The following is a 24,335-nucleotide window of genomic DNA, read 5'->3' as shown; positions in this document are numbered from 1 at the left end:
AAACTTATGACAAACTATGGCAAGGATTCCTATGATCTGCTGTCAGCCAAAAAAAAAATAATCCTCTACTTTCCTTACTGACTTGTCCTGTTTCTGTAGGGAAGTGATGAATCCTTGTTCACTCTCCTTGTTTCCTGACAGAGTACATAAGGCAGTGTTGCATAAGTGATACTTTCTTCCTGATCATTTGAACTTTGCTGGTTGAATCATTAGATCAGGGAAAATGCTTGTGTCTGTCTATATACAAAATTTGCAAGGAAAATAAAATATTATTTGACCTTCTAGGGGTTCAAACGATGATTTGATAATGTAAGAATAAGTCCTAAAATACATTGCCTTCTTCTCCAGGCCTGAGTGCTACACGGTCCTATGCATCCATTCCAAACTGGCAATGAGAACTGAAGGAAGAACTCTTAATCCCAATCTAGCAGTGCAAACAATAATATATAACATATCATCTTTTACCCTGCAGTGATCATAATGACTGATCAATTCTTGTACTTAAAGGGTCTTGTTTTGGCTCAAGCATTGATAAAGTGCTGAATTTCATCAGTAGGTCTTCAGATGGCTCTCTGAGGAGATGTAATTTAAACATGGATTTATACACCACAACACAGCATGTTTTTCATTAAGGGAAAGTGAAAACAGCATTTCAATGCTCAGCCTTGTTTCTACTATATGTTTTAAGTCTAAACATTGCATTTAAAATGGCTCAAGAGGGTACAAAACCAACCGGACTTCAAGTCAAAAAACTCTGTATTTGTTCAGAGTCAGATCCATTTTCTTATATGGCTACAGATGAAAGGAATACTTATATTCCTACACTTCATTCAATATCAGATAGCCTAACCTAACAAAAACACACTCATGAAATTACATGTTTAGCATAGAGATTCTTAACTCTTGCCAAATTTTTTACTTCACAGCTCCAAATGGCTGGGTTCAGGCTAACTGGACCCTAAGTTGGCCCTACAGAAATTTTCTCATAATTCCTCACACCACCTTTGAACTTAGTAGAACTGTTCTGACACCTGATATATGACACATGATATATGATATCCCTTTTACAAAAACTCTGTATCAGGGACTTTATATAACTTCCCTGGGGGATAAATACTTGAGTCAACTGCAAGTCAGAGGGCACAATTATGTTCCAGTGTTGTTTCCTTGCTTTATCAAGAAAAAAAAAAAAAAAAGAGGTAAAAGATTTCGTAATAGGAAGGAATGACCTTTTCAGGGACTTGTACCAATATAAACACAAAGGCAGAATCAGGTTCCAATGAATTCCTAAAAGGGAAATGTTTGAGCTAATAATAGCTATTTCCTGTAACAATGTCATTTGGATAAACAGTGTGACATCACTTATGTCATGTACAAGTGCACAGCTGAGGTCAACTTCCAGCAGTCAGCAACTGAAGATCTATTTTATATACATGCATAAGTGCCTTTTAATGCTGATTTTTTATGAGAACAAATTTGCTCACAAGATACCTGTCAGAGAACTCAAGATTTCTCTGTTAATCTTTGTATGTGCCCATTACAGAATCACAGAATAGACTCAGTTGGAAGGGACCTTCAAAGGCCATCTAGTTCAACTCCCCTGCACTGACAGGCACATCTTCAACTAGACCAGGCTGCCCAGAAACACATCCAGCCTGGTCTTCAGTGTCTCCAGGGATGGTGCATTCACCACCTCCCTGGGCAACCTGGACCATGATTTCACCACCCTCAGTGTAAAGAATTTTGTCCTCACACCCAGTCTGAATCTCCCCTCTTTCAGTTTAAAACCATCACCACTCATCCTATTGCAAAAGGCCCATTTTTCTTATAAGCCCCTTTTAAGAACTGAAAGACCGCAATAAAGTCTCCCTGAGTCTTCTCTTCCTGAGGCTAAACAACCCCAACTCTCTCATTCTTTCCTTATAGTGTGTTCCATCCTTCTGATCATTTTTGTGGCACTCCCCTGGGCCTTCTCCAACAGGTCCATGTCTTTTCTGTACTGAAGACTCCAGAGCTGGATGTGGTACTGCAGGTGGGGTCCCACCAGAGCAAAGCAGAGGGGCAGAATCACCTCCCTCGACCTGCTGGTCATGATCCTTTGGATGCAGCCCAAGATATGACTTGCCTTCTGGGCTGCAAGTGCACACTGATACAAAGTACACAAGCCTGTATTGATACTGGGGGTGCATCTATTGATAACCAGTTATGATGGTTATTTATGAAACGGAACCTACTAACCTAAGTACTGGGTAACTGCTAGTAAGTTCCTAACCTTGAAGAATATAACAAGATTACTGTGCTACTCAGTTAAACTGTAATCTCTCTTCACTTAAGCTATAACCAAAGGTCATTATCAATGCCAGTAGAACAGGTAACAAGCACTGAAATGCTGTGGAAGATCTCCTTGTAAAAAAGTAAATTACAGAATATACAAGAATACTTCAATGTGAACACCTTACCACAGTAACACCATTTGGATTTTTCAGTGCTTTGCTATTTTCAAGAGACAAAACACATATTGGCGTATCCTTGTTCCTAAATGCAGCAACATATGTAGTCTAATATTTTCATGAGCAAAGACATTACTAGCAGTTAACAATTATTCTTCTAAAGTTTGTAACAAAAATAATGGTAATGTAAATTTGTTATTCTCATTTTGCATTTTTTAAGTTCTCTAGCATTAGTGAGAAAGCAGAGCCATAGCAAATTACTGTTATGACCAAGTGTACTTTATTTTTAAAGCTAACTGTAGAAATAATCAACTGAAGCTCCTCATGACACAAAACAATTGTCAGGAATGTGTTGCTGCTTTTACTGTACCTTCAGATAATCGCTGGTAAAAAACTTTAACCTTCATTATTTTTAGCACATTTCTCCATGTAACATGCAGAAATTACGTAGGGATAGACAGACTCTTTAAAAATACAAAGTCTAAATTAGCAGGAGATCGGTTTTCTAAAACAGTCTAACAGAGTCACAGCTATAAGTAGAGATAAATTTTGCTACCATGAGCTCAAGAAATGGACTATTCTCTACCAGTTGCCCACCCCAATTTCTGTAGGGCCTACGGAGAAGGATTCATTCACCGATTTTGACCTGTGTGATTAGACAGAAAAAAAAAAAAAAAGAAAAAAGAAAATGTGACTTTAACAACTCAGGGCACAAATCACCTGAAAAGATGTAAATTGTCACCTATCAGCTGCCCACCCAGTCCAAGTTTTCCAGCCTTCCAAGCAGTGACTTCCAGAAAACAAAACCAGAAAAGCTGTAATGAATCATGGCTACATCCCATGAGGTAACGCGAAGCTCTTTGTGAATGCCCACACTTCCACATCTAATTTAACAGCTGGTCAAAACTGTCAGAACCTGTCAGAAACTAGGCAAATCTTTAAAAAAGTTTCAGAACAGATGATGACACTTCCATTCTATCATCCCATTTGGCTGTCAGAGAACCAACTACAGGAGCCCAGAAAAATGTCTGTTCCCACTTAACTGGATGTGTCCAGCTACTTCCAGAAGTGAAAGACTATAATGAATAGAATAATATGCTTTCAAGCTAAGCAAGTGATCCACGTTATGACAGAAGAATCCTGCTATACATTTAACAGCCAATGTATAACCAACCTTAGAAAATGTCCTTCCGCATTACCAACATTTTGTTTTCTTCACCTGGTTTACAGGAGCTGTATGTTCATAAGTATTAATTCTGATCTTAAAATAACTGTCAGCAGCGGGGGCTGATGAAGATGAGAGCTCACTGATTCATTGCAAATTATATTAAGGAGTACTATTGTTCTCCATGAATGACAAAGGTTGTAAATGTTTTCATTATCCAAGTTGTAGTACTTCAAGAACACATTTTACATTTAGTGATTGCAAGTTCATTAATTACAGTATGCTCCACTAATTATGTCCAGAAAGTACCTTAATTACCAACCTACTCGAGCAAATTCCCAGAAACTTGAGTTGAAATCCAAACAAGACAGTTTAAAGCTCTCATATAACTAAGTCATTAACACTGGAGGTATTCTGAAATTAGCAACTGCTAATTTCAGAATAGGAAATTCTCCAAAATTGGACCATCGAACAGCCCTGTAATATTATATAGTGTTATTCATACAAAGTAATAATTTATTTATATTTGACTGCACAGCTAAACTACCCTTTGATATGCACAAGGAAATTTTAATCTGGTGCTTAATAATAGCCAAGATGGCTTTATCAGAAACAACTCATGCCAAACCAAAGTGATTTATCTCTGCAGCAGAGTAACGTACCTTTGAGTGGGAGATGTAGTATGCTTTGACTTGAAGCAAGGCTGATACTATTTTAAGTGACTTTCTCTTAAGTAAGCCAAAGGTCTAGATTGATATGGACATAAAGAACAGGGTAGGATAACCCTACTCAAAGAGTATTTATATGATCCAGTTCAAAACTGTGTGACACTTGAACTCTTGTGTCTCCCATTCTCTACCCTAACTCTGGTACTGTTCAACATTCCTACTGATGATTTGTGCAAAATTCCACCAACTTTAAGACAAAGGCCTACAAGATGAAAGGAAAATGGAAAATGGATTCTGAACTCTAAACCAAAACAGAAATTAGCTTTGCCAGATCTCATCTGAGTAAGGTAAAAAACTTCCATATGTACTTAAGATTTGGAAGAATTGCAGAGATTCTTAACTAAAATGGCTTTAGGAAAACTACTGCAATTACAATTCAATTCCACATCCATTATTAAAATTCAGCTGTTATCCCCCTAGTATTTTCCCTTATTTGAATGACATAAACTATGAACTTAACTCCCATGAAATATAGATAAGGCCACAATGTGTTACAGAAAACAAAGACGTAAATGTCCCTTACAGAAATTGGAATACTTAATAGTATTATGTGTGAAAAACATGATGGAGTTTTAGAACATTTAGTACTTTTACCTGGGGCACACTGTATTTACTAAAATAATTTTTAAGGAAAAAAACAGAATTAAATCATTTGCCTATAATAACTGTATACAGATGCAACGGAAATAGTCTTCACAGGAAGAGTTTTGTGTGCAGGAGAAATTACATGTAGCTACAGCTACTTACCAAGATGGAGGATTAAGTTCCCTCCTCCATGTACAACTATCAAGGCACAATCTATGAGGTACTTCCAGTGCAGGGAAACAGACTTCAGTTTTAGACTGAAGACCTAATCTAAGGTCTAATTTCTAGTTAAAACCAACTACCTATCGTTGTTTAAAAGTTCTTATCACTTGTTTCAGAACTAGAGGAAAAAAAGCCCTCTGAACAGAAGTAAAAGCTATGCTAAAAGTTACCTTCTCTGAAAAGAAAATCCCAAAGATGTTCTATAAAATAGCAAGATTTCCAAACTGAGTAGAGAACATAAAGTATAAATATAGACCTGATCTGCATTTTAAAGTAATATGCATCAGATCAACTTTCAGATGTTCACAGGCCACAGCATTATTTCAGTCCACTTTAGTTTTGCTGCAGATTTGCCATGTCAACCACCAAAGAGCAAAGATTATTTATATGGCTATAGTTTCCTTTAAAATTCAAGACTGGTCAGCGCAATAAAAGTTAACTAGTTATAAAATTCACTGCTTTAGAATGTCATTTGCAGCTCACAATAGTTATTCTTCTTTACAGCGTTCACCACCTAATGAATTCAAGTATGTGTCCAGACCTACACAGGTCAGAGTACATAAGCACAAGGTCCTTTAGCTCCCTGTAGACATCTATGAACTCATTTATTTTATTATGAACTCGTTTATTTATTTCTTTGTACCCTGCACTGAAGCAACATAAACTTGACACAGTGATGCTTTCCCACTGCACCCTATATGAGAACACTGTGGGAGGTTCTCCAAGAAGCATACTATTAGGTATTAAGGATAAAAATATCTTTGATCATGAGGTAGGTTAAGGTGTGGTGCAAGTGCTGATGCTAAATAAAGGGGAGTGAATTTTCCAGATATATAGAGGAACGGCCTATAGCAACACAGCAAATGAAGAAGTCTTCACTATGTGGAAAGGTTGCTTGCATTTATTTGCAGAGGACTTTGAAACCCAAATTTCTAATTGGCATTTTAAAAGAGGATAAAACAAGAGTCAAGAAGGAAGAAAGACAGAATGAAGAAGGCCTCATACATTAACATCTCCATAGGCATAAAAAAATACCTGCAGCAGAGAGCACCTGAGTAACATTAATGTCATACCAAACATTTTTACTGGGAGATACATATGTGCTTCAGGAATACTGTTTTCGGTATGCAGTACCCAAAAAGACAAGAATAATAATAAATAAATACTAAGCTAGATCTGAATTCAGGAAAATCCTTCATCCAACATCAATAACAAAGAACCAGGTGACTTAAGCTTTCTTCAAGAAAGCTGACGTTTACATCCCCGTAACTGCAAGGGTAGCAACACTAAGCAGTGACAGCCAGTTCTTCTACGACACTGACCAACTACTGCAAGACAACTACTTTTTTTTTTTGTTTAATCAGAAATCAAAAGGATTTCAGAGTAAGTCTCCAGGGAAAGTAAAACCTGCAGTGCAGGAGAACATATGGTGCACTCCCACCCTCCTTGCTGGTTCCTCCTACTCCAGCACACATTCCTCCCCAGATGCATATACATTTTAGCTTTGCTCACATACAGTGCTGGAGAAGGGAGGAAGAAAGACTGAGAGCAGTTCAGCTCCCAGCTTCCCTTCTTCCCCATTCCTGAAAGGGAAGAGTTGCACAAAAATAAGCACCATCTGAGCTCTGGAGAAGGAATACAAATCAGTACCCAACAGCCATTGTTACACTTCTTTTGACTGCATGCTGTACAATCAAAAAGAGCAGAATAAAAATACAAGCACACTGCCCATCTAGCTTTCAGCGTGGGCACACGCTTCCATGCTTACATTCCTTAAGACTAACAGGGGCAGCAACAGTAGTATACAATCCAGCATGGTTCAGCAACCAGAGTACAAGTCGTGTATTTTGGCATAAAGTAATTCTGGCTAGATTAAACAAAACACAACCATGGCCATCTTTGGTGCTAGATCTGTATTACACTGTAGAGATGCTCTAAAACGTGTGCGCGGGTACTTCCCAAGTAGTCCTGTTTTCCCGACAGCATTCACCACGGAATTCACCGCTCCCTGCTGTGTTACTAAGTCTTTCACCCTGGAAAGTACACCATACTACAGGAAAAACACCTCTGAAAATGAATCGGGTGGACCTGCAAAAATCTGCACATTTGGATCTCTGGCATGAGATGTCTTCAAAAATTACTACACTTTCTTTTCTTCTGCAGTTCCAGCGTGTTTACTCAACAGAAATGCTGGACCTGCCTCAGGATTTAAGTTACTGATTATTCAAGTAATTGCACAAACAATCTTCACTGCATTGTACATAAAGAAATGACACTCTTTGTTAAAGAGCTCGTAAAAGGGTTGCTACCAAAATTATCTGAATTCCATTTAATGAAAACGTGAGGACTTTTACCCTATTATAAAACTGGTTCAAGTTAGAAAGATACAAATTTATTTTAATCAGTTCAACAGAATACCAGAAATGTATAAACTGTTACGAAATCTAGAAAATTAAGCAGCAAAGTCAATGTCTCCCTTTTGTGTTGTCTTTGGCTGCATTTTATGCTATTTGTTGCAGCATCTTGTTTTCTTTAAAATTCAGACTAGCAAACATAAAGCAGCACCTTGCCAGAAGAAAAACAGTACAAGAGAAAATGACAGTTTAGATAGTGATGGATTCTCTGGGAAAGGCAAAGAAAGAGGTCATGGCACAAAAATATTTGTGGAAAATCAGACGCAGATTTCAGCTAGTAAAAGCTTAATGACTTTAAAGATTAAACTATTTTCAGTTCTAAGTACGTACAGCACATAACTGTAGTGATGTTACTGTTTACTTAAGTTAATTCTACCTCTTGCCAAGGAATTTTAAGATATTAAAATAGGCAACAATTCCCCATTAGGTATTAGAATTTCAGCCAAAACCATTACTAAACACTTGTATTACCGTACACATCACATTAATACTACGTGAATTATTGAAGACCAATTAAATATGCATGTGTCTATCCAAAAAGGTTTTTCTTCAAAACGTTTTCTTCTGCTTTCTGCTATTTTCAATATTTGCTTAAAGTCAGTGTTTTTTAGCCTGTGCTGCACATCAGCTAATTACAAATTCCTTGCACCACAGTGTACTACCTGCCACCAAGGCAAAGGAAAAGGGAAGACTGTTTCATGCTTCATTTGCTACTGACAACATTTCACTGGGGCTGTCTACTTTGCAGCCTGGCAAAAACTACTCTGTGGAACACATGTCCAGCAGACATACAATTAACAGCCAAGAGCCCTAACAGATGATCAACAAGAAACATCACCCTCTTGGCTCAGCCACCCAAACCCCTGAGCAGGGTGAAGGGGACATTAACAGCAAAGGAGGTGGAAGTTTCTGGTTCTGCTGTGCTCACCTGAGCCACAGGTGATCCACAGGAGCATTCCAGACACAAACACAGGGCTCTCAGAAGGCAGGTGGTGGGTTCAGTTTGGAAATCAATACAGGTATGACAGTAAGATGGACAGTGTGAGGGGACTTCTTGATCTGGATGCTTTTAAAGGCATTCTGAGGCCTACTGAAATGGAAGTATAACGGTATCCTGCTGAAGGATAGAGAAAGATAGGATTGGCACTATGCTCTAATCCTGAACACATACATGCCTAGGTACTGCAACAGAAGTTGCTGTCATTTCCATCATCCCAGTGGAGGTAGTCAGGAAATTCAAATGTGGGAAACAGTGAACATCTTATTTCTCAGTTCTCTCCTTTCATGTGATTTGAAGAGGAAAAAAAAAAAAATCTGAAGGACAGGAAAAAAATGTTCTCTAACCTGATCCTAATTAGATTTGAAGGTTACATTAAAACCACAACCTGAATCATAGTCCCTAATATATTGTGACAAAATATCTCCCAATACTACCTCCTCACAAAGAGGAAATAATTTTATTCATTTTGTTTGTTTTACTAATAGACACTTCATAACTTCTGTATCTGGTTCATAATAAACCTTCAACTTTGTAAGGACCAAATCTGACCCTGAATATTGCAGAAGTTTGTCAGAAGTGGATATGACGCCAAATGCAGGTGAGGACACTGCATTTAAAAAGATGTTATTTTCATATGGCAGAGGAAAAAGCATTTTATGAAATAAGGCCTGTTAAAAGGGGCCAGTGTTGCCTAATTGTTAAAGCATAGAAACTTGCAAATTCAAATATTTTGTTAAGAACCTTCCTGCTTACTTCTTGTCATTCAAAACTTCCCTGTATTCACCCACCTGTGGAGTGAGGTTTGCCAATACCTGCCTAAACCACCTGCTACACAGCTTGTGAGGAATGTCCTAAAAGATGCTGCAAAAGTGCAAACCAGAACCATTAATAAGACAATCACTATTCAAAAACTAACATGTGACACAGCATCCTCTCCACCTTTACAACAGTAAATTGTATTCTAATACTGAGCAGGAAAGCCCTAGATATTACTTTTATTTGAAACTCCTATTTTCAAAATGTTGCTCTTAAACTTGCCCATATGTTCCAGTAACTACAGCTCTCATGAGTCTTCTATATTAATGGTAGCTGAAAATAATCTTGGAATACAGATATTTGAAAAAGTTACTATTTGAACTACATTAGCACAGTGCAACTCCACGGACTCCATATTTCACTGTAAAGTGACGCTACCACAAGTTAATTTGCTACTTCTTCCTTGTTTTGCTCCATTTTAGTTTTTGCCTTTTTTCTTTTAGGCTTTCAGTACCATCCTGATTTCCACAGACAAAATGTTTTAAAGTATCTTAAATGCTGGAGTTATAACAGATAAAAAGAGCCCAAGTACTGAACAGTCAGTCACACATTATCATTTCTATCTGTATTCATTATGCTTCAGGCTACAGGCACTTAGATTCTTACTGTTTTTTTTAACAAGGTCTCCATGTTTTCCCGCTACATCAGTATTGAAGTTACATATCCATTCATCTCAAACAGAGGTATATTTTAAATCTTAATGTTTTTACACTCAAAGCTTATCTTCTCAGAAACATGACCCTTTAGGAAAGAGATGCCAAACATCTAATACAAGTACAGCTACAGCAAGCAAGTTTCTTTGTCTGTTCCTAGTTTAGCACCTTTGGCCATAGTCACCTGTACAACACGCTTTGTATTCCACTAAAGTTTTGCTGTCTTTTCTTTCTGGGTACATGAAGTTTTCTTTTGTTGTACAAATGGTTCCAATGAGAAAATATACCTATACTGTGCAACACAGTGAGATGAAGCAATAGCTGGAGATGAAATTTAGAGATGGCTAACAATACAGATATTTTATGTTGTTGTAAAATGTTTAAAGAGGCATTAACACAGAAATAAGTAATGTTTTCTCTTTTCCTACAGATTCGGAAATACTTTTTGCACTTCTATAATAAAACACAGAGCTAACACCTGAGGAATTATGCACAGAAACATGTCAAAGTACTTTTATTTTTATTATTGCTACTACTGCTACTAAAAACATTTTAATATGTGTTATGCCAATATTCCACCTATCTTTTTTTATGCACACTTGTAGCACTTATATGGAGAGGTTGAAAGCTGCAAAATAAAAATGAACTATATTGAAGCCAGACATTCATTTTAGGTATTCCAAGATTCAAAACATTCTATCATCTGTTCCTATGGAAACTGAAAGGATATTCTAGGTTATATCAGTATCAGACGACTATGTTGCAGAGAAATCTGTGGTTTATTTTAATCCACAGTTCAGAGGTATAAACTCATGCTTAAGTGTCTAGCTTGGTGATTCTGAATTACTTAAGCATGGTTAACACTTCAGTTCTGTTAGATGATACTTTAAGATAAAAAGACCTCTTTTTAGACCAGGATAGTAAAGGGAAAACTTCATAAGGTTTGGTTAATCCCTGTGAAATTTACCATTCAGATGTAGGATAGAAGTAACACATACTTGGAAGATTATTTTTTGGTTGTTAGGTGAACAGTACTTTGCTATACCGCATCTTAATAGAATAGTTCAAGGAAGAAGTAATTTAGATTTATCAAAAACTCTTTCAGTAATGCTATGCACCAGATGGCCAGATGAAGGAATCTGATTTAGCAAGTTAACAAGATCACGAAAACCATAACCATAATATTGAAGATGAAAAATAAAACTGAATAATGCAACGTGAGTATGTTTCTGTCACAAAGAAACTTAAAGGTTAGGGTAGAGTAAAACTTATAAAGACATATACACATAAAAAATTCTCTATATGCATACAGAGCTATTGTAAAAGAAAAATGGACGCAGTATAAGCTAGTAGGATTTTAATTCAACAGACTCAAATCTTTTGCAACAAAAGCAAATATGACAGCTATAAATAACATTTTGAAACAGGTCTTCTCCATCTACATTAGAATTACAAAAAGCAGTAAAATGGGTGGCTACTGTGAATTTAAATGCAAAGCTTTGGATCTCATCCTTTGTCTTCACTAAGCAAAACTAGATGATTTTGAGTTAACTATAGCTACCACCCTCACCCTATGCCAAAAGTAGCAAGCAGGTTCAAATTTTCCTTTTTTGAGGATAATACTTCAGTCTTCTTACACTAGATTCAAGTAATTGACTTCAAACTGAATAATCAAAAATGCCTTCCATTTCTATATCATATTGTAGTCAATCACTTCATTATGAAATAGCTGTCTCAGTCTAGTTTCCATCATAATCTCCTCCTGGGAATCAAGACTATGGAATAATAAGGAAACATAACATCTACTGCCTAAAGTGTACTATACTGGTTAAATTTTTGACAGTGATGAGGTTAAAATTCCAAATTCTAGCTTTCAAACTAGAAATAAATGTCAGGGAAAAAAAAAAAGAAGAAAAATAAAAAAGCAATGACTACTCTTTAAGTTAAAAAAAAAAAAAGTAACTGTATACTCTGGGTAGCATTTCAAGTCTAGGGTTTCCAGACTTTTTATGAGAGTAACAAACAGTATGTGGATAAAAAGCTGACTGGTTGTGTACCAAACTGGAGGGGTTCTTTCCTCAAGTTTTACTGCTTTATTTGCTATTACAATGACAATTTTGTAATTATGCATACATACTGAGTTATACACATCTACGTAACAGCAATCGGCTCCATGGACATCCTGAAGTACATAAGAGCTCTTATTATTTAAAGGGCATAACAAAATACAGTAATATGTAGAAGCAGCAAAATGCAGGCCTAAACATCCAGAATTTCAATTCTTTTGACTAGCACAGTACATCAGTGTGGGCAACATAACACAGCCCAAGCTAGATGAACTAAATATAAACAGTAAGAGGCCCACTACACAATTGTGAGGCACACAAATTGACATTAGACTTCCTTCTGCAGTCAAGCACTCCTCCATGGAGCCAACAAGTTTAGAAAGCACATTCATAGAACACAACCCATTTTACTATAAAGCATTCAAATCTGAAGATGACACAAAACTAGCAGGCATACTGTGGTTTAAATCAAAGTGTTAAAACACCATAAAATCGTCTAGAAAAATTTATGTTTCAGTGAAAGATATATTCTTCCTATAGTATGCAAGACAGAAAACAAGAAACTCAAGATTGGAGTACCTTGCCCAGCCAGTAGTGCTGCAAGAGCCACCCATACCACTGTCAGTAATAATTAGAAGTAACTCAAGAACAGACCATTATCAGGTTTTTGCAAGTTTCATTAAAAAAAAGTGAAAAAGAGAGCCCAATGCCAGCCATTTCTAATATGTGGATATCTCAAACACCTCCAAGTGCATTTGCACAACCAGAAAATGCTGCCACAGGATACTATTAAGATACTTAACATTAAACACTTCCCTGTTAAGGAATTAAGATTAATTTCACCAAACTTACTGTAACACTGCAAGTTTTACTACATAAGCACTCAGCTCAGCGGATCCTAAAATGAAATGAATCATGCAATGTCTTGATAATTGGAAAAATGGTCAATTATGTGCATATTTTCCCCTTCAATCCTTCGGGGATAACAAAGACCTATTGTTAGGGATCCTTAACATGATATTAAATGCTATTCTATGAAAGATTTCAGATTAATTCTGCCAATTTTGCCATAATATTGCAAGATATATTACACAAGCACCCACTTAAGGAACCTTGAACTGAGATAAATAAGGCAACTCCTGGGTAATCACCTCCAGACAACTAGTTAATTATGCAGATACTTCATCCTCCCATCACTTTTCTCAGGCACTAAGAAGTGCTAGTCAAGAACAATTATGCACATACATCTGGTTAGTAATTTTTTAATATGACAAAACTGTACTTGTTCCAGAGACGACAACTTAGAGGAAAAGTTCACTATGAAAAAGAATGCAAACCAGAACAATTCACAGAACAAATTCAACTGTGAGTTGTAATACGAAAATTCAAAATGCCCCTAAATACGCTCAAGGGGTCAACAGTATAAAGATGTTTCACTGAAATAAATTAAGACATTTTTGTTCAGATTGTACTGTTTACACAGTTTAGGATTTATTTTTGTTAGGTGGTTGGGGTTTTTTTTCCTCTTCTTTATTCTGTGAGGCTATAATTAGTAAATAAATAAAAAAAGAGCTCTGTATTAAAAAAACCTGCAGACACAATTTAACATTCTTTTGAACAAAGGGTAGTTATTAAACGTACACCTGTTTTTGCTTTCTCTAACACGATCAGGAAATTTTACTACATGATCAGCAGAACAATTTCAGTTACTTATAAGTGAATTTAATTCTCTAGATCCATGCTATGCAGGAAAAGTAATTTGCCCCCACCTTAAATAAGGTAAACTGGGCAACAAACATCACATAATTTACCCAAAAACCTTCCTTAAAAAAAGTAGTGAGACATCTATAGCTCACCCCAGGAGACAAAGAAAACCTTTTACTATCTGTGGTTAAACTGTATTTAAGGTGCAAACCCAAGGAAATCTGAGGTATATTGTCATCTTGACAACATGCCTTGTTTGACCTAAACGGATATTTTATATTTTATAATTTAATCAATCTTTAATAATATCATTGCCCTCACTACCTATATCCTAACCAATTACTGGAGTCTGTTACAGTAAAGTCAAAACTAAAAGCATAGGTTCCTAACCCATTTCACACATGTGAGTATATACATGCAAAAATCCATCCTTCTTATGCAAAGGAGACCTGTAACTGAGCTAAAGCAGTGAACCTAGCACAGAACAGGGCTACCTCTTCAGAGAAGTAAAGATGGAGGAGATGGATATGCACCTTTTTTATGCACACAAGACCTGGCTCCCAATGCTAAAAACCTTACCACTACCTGATGAAACTAAGTTTGGGTATCCCAACGTTCCATACAAAGCATGACAATGCATAGCAGAAAGGGCCTGACACGTGAGCTAAGTTGCAGAGTTTTTCTTTGTAAGTACAGCAGCCACAACAGTCTCTGACAAAACTGTTCTATCTGGAATTGAACTATGGTAATCTTAAAACATTTTTCTTGTTCCAAATAATTTCTTATTATTTAATCTGCTTTATACTGCAGATATACTGCTGTTGAATAAAGAGGTGGTGTCAAGAGAAAATCTAGATTTCTCAGCCTAGGGTTCATCCTATGAGCAAAAGAAATGCTGTGGATGCTTCAGGCAGTTGCACAATGAAAATATAGCTCTTTTATTTCTTTTTAAAGCAGAAAGCATTGCTGTTTCTCATCTTAGAATGGTGGCTTTATTAAAGTTCTTGATGCATCTCTGTTAAAGCAGCCACTCTTGCTTTCTATACTACCTGCCATTAACCCACTTACAGACTGAAGGAAAGCTAGCAAGGAGTTCAGGACTACACAGTATGAATCAATTTTCCTGACACTGTTTTGTGGCTCAAGAAAGAGCATCAGTTTGTGCTATGTACACCACGCCTAAAAAAGCATACACGACAATAAAGAGCCTCCCAGTAGCCACTGGTACATCTGCTTGATCGGGTTTGCTATTATTTGTATTACTTCTGTCAACAAGAGCAAAGAGGGCTTATTCCTTCTAAAAGGATCAGTAAGACAGGTGTGTTTGGGAGCTCCAGGAGGGGCGGCACCAGCCCTGACTGGGTAAAAACCTGCCCCAGGGAGCGCGGCAAACAGGGCGGGTCGAGGCAGTGCGGGGAGGATGGTGAGCACTCGCCTCATGACCAGGGCCCGGTCTGGGAGCTCTGCTCTGGCTGCCCCGGCGGTGGCAGCGTAGGCACCCAGGCAGAGCCGATGAGAGGGGAGGCTGCAGTGCAGAGCTCGGGGTGTAGAGAGCGCCTGAACTGGTCTGGTGAGGGGAATGAGCACAGTGGGCAAAGCACAAGCAACCCAGGAGGTTCCTCAACTGTGTGGAAGTCAACTTCCTTCTGCAAGTAACAGAGGAACCAACAAGGAGAGGTGCCATGCTTGACCTCGTGCTCACCAACAGGGAAGGGACGGTTGGAAATGTGATGCTGCAGGGCAGCCCTGGATGCAGCAATCATGAGACAGACGAATTTGAGATCCTCAGGACAGTGAGAAGAGAGTGCAGCAAGCTCACTGACCTGGGCTGTAGGAGAGCAGACTTTGGCCTCTTCAGGAACCTGCTTAGAAAGGTTCCATGGGATATAGCCCTAGAGGGCAGGGGGGCCCAAGTCTGTTGGTTGATATTCAAGGATCACCTACTACAAGCTCAGGAGCATTGTGTCCCACCTAGAAGGAAGTGCAACAGGAGAGGCAGGAGATGTCCTTGGATGGATAAGGAGCTCCTGAGGAAACTTTGAGGGAAAAAAGAGGCTTATAAAAGGTGGAAGCAAGGACAGGCGGCCTGGGAAGAATACAGGGATGTTGTCCAGCAAGCTAGGGACCAGGTTAGGAAAGCTAAGGCCCAGTTAGAATTAAACTTGGCTAGGGATGTGAAACATAACCGGAAGGGATTCTATGGGTACACTGCAAATAAAAGACAGACTGGGGATAATGTGGGCCCCCTCCGGAACCTATCAGGAGAACTGGCTGCCCTGGATTTGGAGAAGGCTGAGGTTCTGAATGACTTCTTTGCCTCAGTCTTCACTGGCAAAGGCTCTGACCACACCACCCAAGTCCTGGAAGGCAGACGCAGGGACTGTGAGAATGAAGACCTTGGGCCACGATAGGAGAGGATCTGGCTCAAGACCATCTTAAGAACAAAGTACACAAGTTCATGGGACCTGATGAAATCCACCCGCGGGTCCTGAAGGAGCTGGCGAATGAAGTTGCTAAGCCACTTTCCATCATATTTGAAAGATCATGGCAGTCAGGTGAAGTTCCCAATGACTGGAAAGAGGGAAATATAACCCCCATTTTCAAGAAGGGGAAAATGGATGACGCAGGGAACTACAGACCAGTCAGTCTCACCTCTGTGCCTGGCAAAATCTTGGACCACATTCTCCTGGAACGCATGCTAAGGCACATGAAAAACAACAAGGTGCTTGGTGACAGCCAGCATGGCTTCACCAAGGGGAAATCCTGCCTGACCAATTTGGTAGCCTTCTATAATGGGGCTACAGAACTCATGGACAAGGGTAGAGCAGTTGATGTCATCTGCCTGGACTTGTACAAAACATTCAACACTGTCCCACACAACATCCTTGTCTGTAAATTGGAGAGACACCAATTTGATAGGTGGACCACTCAGTGGATAAAGAACTGGCTGGATGGCCGCACACAAAGAGTTGTGGTCAATGGCTCAATGTCCGGCTGAAGACCAGTAACGAGTGGTGCCCCTCAGGGATCAGTGTTGGGACCGGTCTTGTTCAACATCTTTGTCACTGACATGGACAGTGGGATTGAGTGCGCCCTCAGCAAGTTTGCCAATGACACCAAGCTGTGTGGTTCAGTTGATAAGCTGGAGGGAAGGAATGACATCCAGAGGGACCTGGACATGCTTGTGAGGTGGGCTGATGCCAACCTCATGAAGTTTAACCATGACAAGTGCAAGGTCCTACACCTGGGTTGGAGCAATCCCAGGCACAGCTACAGGTTGGGCAGAGAAGAGATTCAGAATAGCACTGCAGAGAAGGACTTGGGGGTGCTCATCGATGAGAAAATGAACATGAGCCAGCTTCAGTGTGCGCTTGCAGCCCAGAAAGCCAACCGTATCCTGGGCTGCATCAAAAGGAGTGTGACCAGTAGGTCGAAGGAGGTGATCCTGCCCCTTTATTCTGCTCTCGTGAGACCTCACTTGGAGTATTGTGTGCAGTTCTGGTGTCCTCAACATAAAAAGGATATGGAACTGTTGGGACAAGTCCAGAGGAGGGCCATGAGGATGATCAGGGGACTGGAGCACCTCCCGTATGAAGATAGGCTGAGCAAGTTGGGGCTGTTCAGCCTGGAGAAGAGAAAGCTGCATGGAGACCTCATAGCGGCCTTCTAGTATCTGGAGGGGGCCTATAAGAATGCTGGGGATGGACTCTTCATTAAGGACTGTAGTGACAGGACAGGGGGTAACGGGTTCAAACTTAAACAGGGGAAGTTTAGACTGGATATAAGGGAAGAAGTTCTTTACTGTGAGGGTGGTGAGGCACTGGAATTGGTTGCCCAAGGAAGCTGTGAATGCTCCATCCCTGGTGGTGTTCAAGGGCAGGTTGGACAGAGCCTTGGGTGGCATGGTTTAGTGTGAGATGTCCCTGCCCATGGCACGGGGGTTGGAACTTGATGATCTTAGGGTCCTTTCCAACCCTAACTATTCTATGATTCTAAGTATCTGCTTTCATGTGCTACTGGCCATTATTTGAGAGAACCCGGGGACGGCTTACTAGCACATGACTTACGCATCATTAAATAAGTAATCAAAACAACAAAAATAGTTTCTTATGTAAACAAAGGGGATATATCAAAATGTTGAAATGGGCAGTTTAAAATTCTTAGCTCTGTTCTTTTTGTCAGGGTAACTTCTAGCTTAATTCTAAAGGCGGCATTCACCAACTTCTAATGACTTCTGCATAAAAGGAGATACTTTGTAGTTTTAGGGTTTTTATGTATTTCCATTTCTCGCTTCTATTGCAGGTGGACACTGAAATACTCTCAAATGGGGACATAAGACTAGTTTTCTTCTTAAGGCATTGCTGGAAAGTGCTAGATGAAATACTGTTATGTACACAACTGATCTCATGTATTATTTACACAGCAGATCAAAACTAAGGTGAAAACTAAAACTGCAGTTGCAAATATAAATACTAAGGAACTGAAGAACTACGTGGATAAATATAGGTACACTGATCACAAAGGTACATAATTAGCTACCAAAACAGATACTAGCAGGAAAACAGCCCATATGAGGAATTCTGTGGTACAAAACACAGAAAAATCCAGTGTCCTCTTATGAGGAATCTCAGAGTTTGGAAGGTATAAATGTAAATAAATGTAAATGTAAAACACAGAGCTACAGTATTAAGAATCAAAGACATACTATCTCATAGTCATATTTCAAATTCTAGATTTCTTGGGCAATACCTACATGCATATTTTCTAAAGCACACTATTTTTCCAACATTAAATCCACGAATCATATCCAACAACAAACCTGTGAAGCATATCCCAACAGCCCTTCATGAAAACATCCCCACTTCTGACTAAGCACTGATAACGTTCTTCCAAGCAATCTTCCATTTGCTGGAAACAGGCCCCTGGCTAGAGCACAACAGGCATATACTTTAATAATCGCTTGATTACCTGGATACAGCCTGGAACACCTAATAAATCTGTCTATTTTTCAAGTGGAGTGGGATTGATTTCCCCAGGGTTTCTCTGTCAGATCCATTTTAGTACTTAATATGAAGAGAAAATTATCAGAGAAGGTCAAATCTGACATGAAAAACTAGAAGGAGTACACACAGATGAAGACTTCTGCCACGTTTAAAATAAATGTACATTCGCTTTTTCTTAGGCCCTATCTTTGTTCAGTCTTTATTTAACATTGCATATGCTTCATAGCTTGTAACAAGCTTGATAACATACTCAAATAGCCAGGACTTTCAACATTTGAATAGTAATTGAGTAAAAAATGGGATGCTATTTTTTCCTACCATTTTGCTATCAGTAAATAATCAAAGGTATTTACCACATGACTTCTTGTTGCAGAAAATTACTTGAAATCAATGGTCGAAACAGAAGTTTGAGACACTGATAATTTTAATCCCCAATTATCTAACCAAGTTAATTTAATGAAGAAGTTTTCCATTCTGCCTATGTTCTATTTTCATGTCAACTATCAACAGTACAAATAATTGGTGTATTGACTTACAGGTAAGCTTAACCACTGTTAACAAACAGCATAAAAATCTCTTGTTCTAATCCTCTTTGTTCTTTACTTTAAAACCAAAATTTGATAGGAACTTGTACTAGATTTTTGCTCTCACTGTAGTACCGGGGATTTAAAATACATTTTTTTAAAGAATACAAAAAAGCATAGGCAAAAGAACATAAAGTTTTAAAAAAGCAAGAAGACAGCACCAATGATACTACAAATAGTTAAATAACAGACATAGCCAGATTATTAAAAATGTAGATAGTTACATTTAATATGGATGGATGTAATTATGCATACTCATTTTCATATTCCCTACAGTGAGTATTCACCTCAAAGTTTAAAACGCCCTTCAAATTTCTAATAGGAAATCTTATAAAATGCTTCAATGTATTACTGCACAACTTGAAACTGGAACTAAACGCAGTTTGAAACTGCATTTTTTCAGATTTATCTATAAAGTGTGGCAATATTTGCAACGTAATATACTGGGCATAATGCAATGTCCTATCATTCATCAAGCTTTTCTCACAGCATTTAGTGCTGAAGACTTCAGATCACCACCTACTTTCTCTCAAATTTCAGGGTCAGATCCTGCAAATTTTGCAGGATCCAAAACCAGAATACACATTTTATTCTCACAAATATTGTAGAAGGATGATTTTGACAATTTCTTTGGATAGTCTCATGTGTGAGAATTTCTCACATAAGACTTCTTTCATGTTTAATCTCCATTAGACAATGCTGCACAAAACAAAGGAAAACAAGGCAAAGATACTTTTGCGCTTCACTATTGAAAGGAAGTAAAGAAGAAAGCATATTTTACCTGAGTCTCCACACCTTGCTCAAGCAACCTTTTAGCCTGGTTTTCCACCTCAATCCGAGCTCTTGCAATAAAAAGCAAGTCATTTTCAATTACTTCGATTCCAGAGAGATCTATCCCTTGAGAAAGGTAATCTATAAAAGCAACAAAACACTGGTAAGGATGACGTAGGATAATGGAACATCCTAAACATACTCAAACACTTAAGAATTTAGTTAGTTCCAAGGGATATTTTTACATACAACAGTTGACAACAGAGTACATCAAAGTAATGCATTATACCAGAAAAAATGAAAATCAGAAGATTATTACTCAAGAAAACCTGGATTTTTGGTACAATGAATTTACTTCAGCACACTTCTCTTAGACCCAGCCATTGCTGAAGAAGTGCAAAGCATGAGTTTTAGGAACACCAGAATCTCAGTCAGAGGGCAGGAAGAGGCAAGAAGTCATCTCCTTGTCCCACAGGATTAACCAGGTAATTAAATTTCTCTAACCAAATATTTAATAATAAGCAGAATTTGCTCCAAGATCTGAAATTCCAGGTGTATTACACAGGAATAGATTTAAACTACACTTCATCTATTTAAATTGCACTTCTAAACATCTGTATCAAACATGGAAAAAAGGCAAGAAAAGAAAACTTAAAAAAAAAAAAAATCACAGAAATATCACAATATTTATTAGCATTGTTGAAACCAGAGCCAGTAGGACAGCTACAGACTAGTGGACAGGACTGGTGACTGCAACAAGAAAATCTGTTTGTCACTGGCTATGCAGAACTGGCCAAATCACTTCATCTTTCACTAATAACTACTTATTAACGAGAACACTTCAACATGTAGAAAACCAACACTTCATCTCCCTTTATCAAAGGAGGCTTCAATCTGTGACATCCCTTCTCCCAGAAAAATTCACTTTCTTTTAAAAGGAGTGACACTGTAATGCCAGCTCTTTGGACTATTTAGGCTTTTCACATGGGACAATTACAGTTATGAAACACAACTAAGGGTGTAAAAAAAAAAGGTTTTCATGCTCCCTGAGGTCCTTGACCTCTATGTTCCCTCCTGTTGGCTCTTTGCTTGATCTTGCACTCCTGCTCTAACCTAACTGGTGACCTGTTCTTGACAGAAGGACTGGAGAATGGATGCCTCTTTCCAGATGTCTTTAATTTCTTCGTGACACTCACTTGGGATGCAACAAATGTATATTCAGTTTCCTTCAGGCTAATGAAGATTTGAACTTATATTGGGCTAGAACTCAAATCATTCAAACACTAGCAATCACACCCATAACTATTGCACACTTTTGCAAATCAAGCCAACTACAGCCACTGCTCTGAAGTCCATGTTTCTGGAATATGGAAAGCACAACCTGAAAACACCTACTGCTTCAGGCTCCTCCAAGAACAGATGCACCTCTCCACTTAAAATTACAACATAAGTCAGGTGTGAACTGGATGATTGAATTTATAAAATGAACATGTCTGGGTACCTTAGATTAGATCTGCAGAGAAATGTAGAAGCAGCCTAGAAAACGATGCTACTGCTTATCTCCAAGATATGCAGGACTATTCTCCTTTACACAGTTCTCAGCATTTTGCTCAGTCAAGCAGGTCATCCACTGCTTCCTTTGAAAGAACCAATAAACCCAACAAAACAATGGCCAAGGCATTTCACCCAGTGTCAGATCCTCCTTCATAAGACAATGTCACACTATTTACAACCAACCCACTATGACTTCCTAATAATGTTATCTTCCTTTTATGTCCTCCCAGTAAGTTTATTAAGACACAGACCTAAATTCCAACTAAGCTGACTGACCTTTTAATTCGTCGCCACATAACTTTTCACCTTAGTAGCCAATTATTTTTGTTTATTCACAATAAGCTAATCTAAGCATCAGATTAAATTTAGCAACCACATGTTCACAACTGAGCACAAAATTCCAAGTGAATCACTTCACAGCCAGGCAGAGAACATCCCCATACCTGCAGATGAAAAAAACACCTAAAAGAATGAAGATGCAGAAACCGAAACAAAAAGTTTAGAGAAATACTGCACAAAGCTTAGTAAGTCATAAAGGAAATCAACTCTCTTAACAGTACAGTCTGTCAAAATAGGCTTTAGCCTACTAAGAATAGGCCTGAAAATGCTTTTGTCTGTATGCATTTGTTTAAAAATGGATCAGAGAAGTCAAAGGACAGCCGAGCAGCATGACTGCACACCTCATGCTGTACAGGCTGTTAACGAAGCCCTATATTCAGGCATGCTTACAAAGCTGCTTTTGCTAGGGGCTACAGCAGTCACACTTACCCATTACTTCCCTGCAACTTTTTGCTGTGACTAAGCTGAATAACTGCAGGTGGCCTTGCATGAGAACCTATTAAGACTAATATTAAACCTCCACTAACTTCAATTACTAATTTCAATGAACAGGCATCTTGAATGTGGAGACTAGTTTTCTGACCCCTTCCTCTCAGCTGCACAGGGAAAAAAGTGTGACGAGCTTAGCACATGGTAAGTCTACTGCCATAGTGAACTCTGAAGAAATTTCTTGGCAACATGAAATTAAAAAAGGTGCAAATATCGCCAAAGACTTATATAGCCCACAAATACAAGATCTGCTGTGGAGTTCACTTATGTCATAAAATAGTATTCTGTAACCCCAGGCTGCTTAAACAAACTGAAATTAAAATATGGTTCTGATCTCCTAAATGCACAGAAAAATCTGTGGAAGAGAACTAAACAAGAGACTGTTTCTCCCTGATGCATTTTATCTCAAAATCTGAATTCAGCCATTTCAAGTGCTAAAAATCTAATCTTTCTGATGTTTTTAAGAAAGGAACAGAAAGACCATGCTGTTTTGGCTTCTCCAGATACCTCCATCTGTGCCTTAGACTGGCAGCCACCTCCTGCTGAACTGCCAAAATCTGCAGCTTTGTTTCAAATTTTCTGCAATCCTAACAAAATTAGGACAATTGCTTGGGGACAATGCATTTCGGCAGGACCTCAAAACAGAGGGTATTTCTGCAAGTTCCATGGCTAGATATCCTGCTATGGATGCTCTCAGTTGCTGTTCTAACCAGCAGGAAAGCCTAGCAATCATATTTCACTGCTTACAGAAAAAAAGCAGTTTTTGTAAGGACAGCAGGTTTACAGCAGAAACACCTGCAAGTGCTGTCCTTCCATTCTTATGCAAGAGGAGAAGCTGCAGCACAGGCAGGGTGTGTGCCTTTTGATTGTTTTTATTGTCTAAGCAGACAACATTAGAAAACTCTACACTTGAGTATTCTCAAGAGTGATGCTGCTATCACAGACAGCACAATGAAGCCAAGCAGGAGGGCAGTTGACAAAGGGGGGCCAAGATCATAGGCAGAACCACAATGCCTTTGGGATCCAGTTTCTTTAAAACAGCGCAGAGGAACTCACACATTCCAACCTGACAATTTTAGTTAGTAAAGAAACCATGTCATGTGAAATACAACAAAGATACACCTTCGCTAGCGAAGCCAAGCCATCATCAATCACTCCTAGTTACTAACCCAGGGACCAGCAAACGTAGGATTTTGCTTCAGGTGCTTGTGCAATCCTTACTCTGTTTCTTGCCATGCAGTCAGTCGATAACACTACGGTCACAGTCAGAGGTGAGGGTGACATGCGTTGTAAGGTACTTGTGTCTTCTTAGGAATCAAGCACACACAAGGGCTTGTCTTCCAGTTAGCTCAGACTCAGCAGACTGGGGCCCAGTTTAAAACATGTCAGCTGTCCTGTTTTAACCTTAAAGCCCTAGAGTAAAACTAATATTATGTTAGCCATAAGAGATTTAGTGAATACAGCATTTATAACTGCCATTCTACCTTACCAGATTAAAAAGATTTTGGTAACCTTGAGAAGGCTTGTGCTTTAAATGAATTAGAACCTAAATATCTTATAACATCTCATGCCAGGGCCAGGTGCAGTTGGACAGGCATTTCCCTCACACCAGCATGGCATGCACCCCCACTGCACCAGCCACTTCTGCTCAGTGGAACCAGAGAGAATATCTGAGGAGGGAGCTACAGTCCTGTAGCCACTCCACTACCTCTCATCCTCAAGTAACTGTAACTCTTTACATCGGTTCATAAAAACAAAAGCAAATCCTCAACTCTCCCAGCCAGTGTTGGTA

At 38.7% G+C, this 24,335-nt stretch overlaps 1 protein-coding gene across 1 annotated transcript in view; it reads right to left on the bottom strand.

The window, feature by feature from the left end:
- COG5 (component of oligomeric golgi complex 5) overlaps nucleotides 1-24,335 on the bottom strand; it is a 192,403-nt gene that overhangs the window by 94,022 nt on the left and 74,046 nt on the right. Inside the window, exon 7 of the mRNA XM_061366262.1 lies at nucleotides 20,172-20,302. Within this exon, the coding sequence (XP_061222246.1) occupies nucleotides 20,172-20,302 (131 nt within the window). The remainder of the gene's footprint in view (nucleotides 1-20,171; nucleotides 20,303-24,335) is intronic.

The sequence above is a fragment of the Neopsephotus bourkii genome, unplaced genomic scaffold (assembly GCF_033783945.1).
Source record: "Neopsephotus bourkii isolate Nb327-2 ecotype Australia unplaced genomic scaffold, CSIRO-AGI_Nbou_v1 NB_1328, whole genome shotgun sequence".
Lineage (NCBI taxonomy): Eukaryota > Metazoa > Chordata > Aves > Psittaciformes > Psittacidae > Neopsephotus > Neopsephotus bourkii.
This window is presented reverse-complemented; position numbering and strand designations above follow the sequence as displayed.